A 6568-nucleotide genomic window follows, 5' to 3' on the forward strand; every position below is an offset into this window, starting at 1 on the left:
TTTTTTCCAGTAAGGCGAATGTGCAATACTGGGAGCAGGAATGAAAACTTATGCAGCAATTAAACAATCCTGCTTAATTTGTCTCCATGCATGAATGCAGTGTTGGGACACAACAGCTATTCTCAGCCAGACAAATCTTGCCTCACATCACACTGATGGTTAACATTCGTTGGCACAAATGTATCTGTTGCTTTGAAAGGCCAACAAGAATTCATAGCCTGGGTGAGGACACATGAGAGTATAATTAACAAGCACATCCTGTATTTTGAGAGCCATTGAAGGAGATAAAATACTACGTGGGATATTGCTTTTAAGCCAGATCACGCTCACGTCTTCCCACCTATATGGAATAATCCCTCACATGATGCCATCCATACCAGCTTTAAACTCCCATGCATTTACATGCCAGGACTCTGTGCTCTAACATTTGCATTTTGGTAGCCTGTTTTTTGAGCACATGGCACCTGTCATGTGAGCATCACACCAAAATGTTGGATTATTACTAGAGCACGTATTATTCAATTTGATCCCTATTTCTTGCCTTCAAAGTACAGCGCTGTTAGGAAAAGACATTGTTAGTATTCTGACAAATAAGATCTAAGCTTCCCTCCTTCGTTATGTCCCCATAGAGAGGATGTTTAATTTGAGAAGCTGTGATAATTTACACGTGGCTGCACAGATCGTGGGTGAGGGGGTATTTCGCCTGCTGCTTTTCAGCTGTCACCCCTTCTGAATTCACTTGCTTATCCGCACCGTCAATAAACACCTTTATTCTCCTATACTAGCGGTGCTAAAACATGCTACCAAGACTGCAGCTTAATGGGAGAGAACAATTTTTCCTATTATCAGCTCTCAAGCGCTGACTGACATGTTTTATTTTCAGCTCAATGCTTGACTTTGCCATTGACAGCGAAGCTTCTTTTATTGTCGAAGGATGTCTTTTTTTAATTTCAAGCAGAACACCATTCAGCGATCTTACATAATAATGCAAATGATTTCAGTGCCATACTTAAGCTCTCCATTTAGTGCCACTGTGTTTTGCACATATGACTGAATGTCTTATGAATATATTGAGGTTTGTCAGTTCACTCTGAGTTGTTTATATCTACATATTCACCATTCAGATAATCTGGTGTCTTTTGGTAGAAATAGAAGGAAATAGGGGCAATATACATGCCACTGAGTAAAGAGATGAATGCACACTACACAGTGCAGTTTTTAAAACCGTGCAGTAGTCACTTGAATCGTGAATATTACAATAATTATCCAATAAACAAATGTAGCAGCTGTCAATAGCAATGATAAACATTGAACGTCTATGCAAACACCCTGACCGCTACCAGTGTTATTGTTTCGATATTGATAATCTCCTGTCTTTTGCCAAAGTTAGAGTAAACTAAAAACTGAAAGTCAGTGTGATTAAGTGGATTTAGTTAACAAAAATAAAACATTACCATACTTTAAAGAAACAAATAGCAGCTGAAATTGTGTATAATTTGTATTTACACAGCTAACAGCAGCTGCTATTAATACAGGAACGTCTGCATGGCAGTAAATCAACTGCTTTCACAAAGTGTTTGCGTTGTTATACCAATTCTTAACATATTCAGTCTGGCCCCTAAACAAATGGTCCTACATTCTAATGAAAGATTAAACCTCAGAAATGATAACAATCGAAACGAAAATGAAACACTGAGAAATATAAACTGAAAGTGGCAAAATTGATGCTTTTGTTCAAAAGCACCAATGAAAAAATTAGATGTTCATATAGACAGATCTGCAATCTGTGAGCCAAGTGCAACGTTAACGTGATGATTTACAATAATCTTTTTCACTCATTGAAAAGTTGTTCACAGTGGAACTCCCACAGTTCTCTGCAAACATGACTGCAAACACCTGTGTGGCAAACATCGGTTTGCACTTCAGTCTAATTCAAATTCACATCACAAACCCTGCTGTACAATTCACAGCCCCTCTCCCTCACAGTATAAATGGCATACTGTATAGTATTAAAATGCTGAGCCAGGAGGAACTCTATTAAGTGAACCTGCTGACAGATGAACTGATTAGGTCAGATTATCTTCAAGGGAATCACACTTTGTAATTCTGACATGGACAGTTACTCACTTTGGAAAATCAACATAAACTGCGATCTATAAAAGCAAATAGTCTTGGTTTGATTAATCAGACTGCAAACATTTTATTCTCCTTGGCTACATTTTTGAATCAAAGCAGAATTTCGTTCCTGCTTGTTTCTTGTGCTTTGAGCTGTACACATCAACAAGTTAAGCTCTCATTGACACATTTGGTAGGTGTTCCTTTAACAAACATTTAGTGGCAGTCCAATTAAAAACCAAACACTTGTTACATAATATTTACATTTTCTGGCTAAAGTCAAACTGACCAACCAAACAAGCTGACAACCATCAGATCAACATTGCTAGCCATTAAAAACAGTCATATTTTTCTAAACCTATATGTTTCTTTTTGCATTATACTTTGAAAACAAAATGCAAAATTGTGATTTTACTGTATTGCCAACATGTCTTTAGAATAGAATAGAATAGAATAGAATAATCCTTTAATTGTCCCACAAGGGGAAATTTGGTATTTTGTATTTTATTTATTTAACTCCTCTGTGTGTGCAGTTTATTCCCATTGAATGAAAGAGGTTTTTGCCCTCTGGGACCATCACAATGATGCTAAAATTTCATAAATTGTACCAACGCAATCTGTCTGTAACCTCAATACTCAACACATTCGCTGTGTGGGTCCCAAGATACTTAGCCTTTTAAGCAAACACATGTGTCACCACTCAGTCATGCACATTCACCCAAGCCAGCAGTGAGCAGCAACAAACTGCTGTTTTTTTAAAACATTGTTCAGACTGTACTGTAAGATTTACTTTTTATACCCTGAAAAAGAGTCACCTTCCTGTTCCTGCCCTGTTGGCTTATCTTCCACAAGGTTATGGCAACATATTTCAAGAAGCAGCAGTGGAGCTTGCACAGTCTACAGCCTGGCCTGTTTCTCTGTGATAGCCCATCACTGCTGTTTGTGTGCCAGAGCTTCTAATAACGGATTATCATGGAGCTGCTCCACATGTTTTGCTGAGGCCTTTAAGTCTTTTCATTACAGAAATTGCTTCATCATTTTTCTGTGACTAATCTATAATAGCTAAAATTGTAATAGGGCACATATTAGATTGTGCTGCCAACACTGTGAGGAATTACCTTAATAAATTATTGTCTATGGACATCTGAGGAGCCCACATTCACATGAGGTTCATGGCTAAGATGAATCCATAGAAACGTAATTAGACAAATGTTAAATATTCTTTTTGTGTGATAAATTATTTCTCCATATCCACCCAAGACAGAAATATAATTAAAAGACAGTGAACTACTGTCTAACTCCATGATGTTATAAATGCACACAACTGCCTCAAAGTAATCAACGTAGATGTTGGTGCTCCCCATTTTGTTAACAGTTCTGTGTTATAAGCCATGCTCATCAAGTGATTGGATTGAACCAATTCACTGTGCCTAAAATTGAGATTTTTTTTTTTTTTCAATTATTTTAATGTGTGATTTTTATCCATGTTTGGATCAAATCAGAAACACCAGCTAGACTGTGGGCAGACAGACACACTCTGAGTTCCTGGTTTGATTGTTTGTTCGGATATTCACTCACCCACAGCTGAGAATTGTGGCTGCCTGAGCAACCAGATATGAAAGTGCATTACTAGGCGTGCATTAGACTATCAGTAACCTACGCTCAACAGACTACAAACAAACAAATGGACGGAAACACTGCAGTTTATGCCTCCTACATGGACTTGTGCATGAGTCAGCAGAAAATTCAGACCATATGGCTTAACAGTGACCAGAGGAAGACAAGTTGTCTGCATGTTAAATGAAAGCAGCACTTATAAATGCATATTTCCATAGTAGTATTCATGGTGTTAAAATGAATGAGCGACCAAAATGAATGACTCATCTGAAAGCCTCCTGACCACAGTGAGTAACAAAGAACTTCTTCCTTCTGAGGAGAGATTTAGGAACCTGATACTGTCATGCAATGTGATGACAAGGTTTCAGTATTCAAGCAGTTCTATATAAAACATGCTGATCCATACAGAGGCTTCTTAATTCATAACTGACAGGTCAGTCAAACAGATAGTCTGCATACAGCAAAGGAAATATACAAGGGGCATTATCCTAACTTACAATCAGTTGAACGTTCCCCTCAGCACAGTAGGCCTGTGCATGGTGACTTTGACAGTAAGGACAGCATGACCCAAAACTGGCATCAACATCAGTGGACCAACATAGCAGCCTGAGAAGCCAGGGTGTGGGCCCTGTCCTTTACAGTAGCTAAGGTATATAAATCTTATAAGATAAATGTCCTGTTAAAATAATAATAATAATAATAATAATAATAATAATAATAATAAATAGTAAAAGGTTAAAAATGTGTCAACGTTGAAAATGTTTTAATGCAATTAATTTTCTACAGGCCACTGAGAGGAGCAAAGCTCATCTTCAGAGAAGAGAGGCCATTAAGCTACCCTCCTCAAGAGGTCTGTGCCTAAAAGTCACCTTGGGAGGCCAAATTGACGGGATAAGTGATGGCGCAAACGGTTGGGATTGGGTATCCTCCAAGCAGGCAGGACACAGAGCAATATACAGCTGCATATCTAATTGACATCGGGACTTCGGTAAAAATGTAGGCCAACAAGAGCAATGACACTGTCCTGTTGTGACTTGCCATCCACCATCTCCTGAACGCCCTTTCACTTAATGGGCTTGCTGGGCTATTGGGCTGCTTTCATCTACGAGCTAGAGTGCTGGAGGAACATGGACTGCACTCAGCCAGCAGCTCTGCAGCACCACGAGTCCCCTTCACTGCCAGGAAGCACACTCGAAGCACCTTTATATGCTCCTGTCATGCTCCATGAATTCAACATTTTGCGTCAAACAAACAAACGGTGCTTTCACTGGCACCGTGCTGTCTCCATGCGCTATCGGATAGGGCCTAGTGGCCAGACCTGTACTCTGGTTTATGTAGGTCATCAATGACAACATCTGCGATATGAAAGGAGGTATTTCGTCATCATGTGGCTATCAGTTCTGCCTTTGCACCGGGTGCTCTTACCTTCTGCTGCCGCCTTGCCATATCTGTGGGCTGTTTTGCATTGAACGGGTAAGCGATGCATCGCATGACAAAAACATATAGCTGCAGCTTCTTTTTGCGGTCTTCTTCCTCTCTGTGCAGCTTCTCCAGATCCTCCTTCTCCTCGCTGACGGCCGAGGGGCTCGGGCTAGTAGGACGGGCACTGCTGCGGCTGCTGCTGGGCGCTAGTCCACCCGAGCTCTCGCTGGTCCTGCTCGGGGAGATGCGGGATCCGGCCTGAGGAGCCATTGCCTCTTTGCTTTCCTCCTCCACTATCCCATCAGATTCCTCCTCGCTGGACGACGGATCTAACATCTTGCACTAGAAGTGGTGCGCCTATACAGAAATCCGAACCTACTAACTGAGTTTGTTTGGGGTTTTTTTTTTATTGTTTTAAATATATATATATGTATATATATATGTATATATCCCCAGATGATGGCCGAGCCGCTGTCTTACCCGTGCATAGATATAATGCAGGATGTGCCTGAAGTCGAGATAGGGATAGGCCCTGGTTGTACTCGCTGGCTGAGGGATGTCAGCTGTATACGAGTAATGCTGGAAGAGCTATAGTCTGCTTCACACTGACCATTCTCCGCCTGCGCCGAGCACTCGTCGGTGCTTACGTATTTTCGGTATTTTATTGGCCAGTCGCTGCTGCGGATGTGAGAGGGGGAGGTGAGAAGAGTCGGAGAGGAGGGGTGGAGGGATTGTAGTGTATATGTGAGGGGACGAGATCGGCTTTTCCCCTCCCCCTTTCCTTTTTTTTCGGTGAAAGCGGGAGATGGCCTCTTCCTTCCTGCCAGCCTGGGACCCGGTCGACCGGAGCTGGCCGTGGTCCTGAACTCGCACTCGAAGCAAAGATCCGAGTCTGAAGCGCGCGCGGCTCCGCGTTTAGTGTAGCCCCTCATAACTTCACGCAGTGGCACACCTAAGATGGCTGCCACCGGATTTCTCTGATATTGTCACTGACTGAAATGGGGAACATTATGAAGTGCACGGGCCGCGCACGGGATGCAGAACAGCGGGTGTAAAATGCCGTGTGCTGTCGAAGGGTGGGGTTGCAACACGGAGCGACCTCTCTGAAGCCACACAAATTAATTGTTACAGCGCGTGCTGGCATCCCTTGTCAGGAAATCTCACCACACAAGCGTTTCTTCTACTAAACAGGAATTAATTATTCAAGCTGAACAGAATCCCCCAGGTGTCTGACTCACTGTTAGTTACTGGGCCAGTGTGAATATGCTGCATAACGCGTTGATCTTTAATGTGAATCGGACTTTAAAAGAGAACAAAAACAAAAACACCGTTTTGGCTGTGTTACAGTACAGATGTGTTGTAGTAAGTCGTTTCGTGCAACACTAATCTGTGATGTTCTGCCAGAGCTTAGCAC

At 41.7% G+C, this 6568-nt stretch overlaps 1 protein-coding gene and 1 long non-coding RNA gene across 17 annotated transcripts in view; both read right to left on the reverse strand.

The window, feature by feature from the left end:
* cadpsb (Ca2+-dependent activator protein for secretion b) overlaps window positions 1-5856 on the reverse strand; it is a 66054-nt gene extending 60198 nt beyond the window's left edge. For 5 of the 16 annotated variants that reach the window (XM_040002470.1, XM_040002468.1, XM_040002428.1 and 2 more), the window contains exon 1: window positions 5158-5853. In XM_040002470.1, the coding sequence (XP_039858404.1) occupies window positions 5158-5490 (333 nt within the window). In that variant the 5' untranslated portion in view covers window positions 5491-5853. Of the gene's footprint in view, window positions 1-5157 lie in introns of all 16 variants that reach the window. The other 11 variants (XM_040002380.1, XM_040002387.1, XM_040002403.1 and 8 more) reach the window with 4 other exon arrangements.
* Window positions 453-5151, reverse strand: LOC120715598. The gene is made up of 2 exons (XR_005691682.1): window positions 1694-5151; window positions 453-1656 (listed from the first exon to the last, which is right to left on the reverse strand). It is a non-coding gene; the product is annotated as an uncharacterized LOC120715598 (long non-coding RNA).
* Window positions 5857-6568: the final 712 nt, after the last annotated feature.

The sequence above is a fragment of the Simochromis diagramma genome, unplaced genomic scaffold (genome assembly GCF_900408965.1).
Source record: "Simochromis diagramma unplaced genomic scaffold, fSimDia1.1 OVJJ01000320.1, whole genome shotgun sequence".
Taxonomy (NCBI): Eukaryota; Metazoa; Chordata; class Actinopteri; order Cichliformes; family Cichlidae; genus Simochromis; species Simochromis diagramma.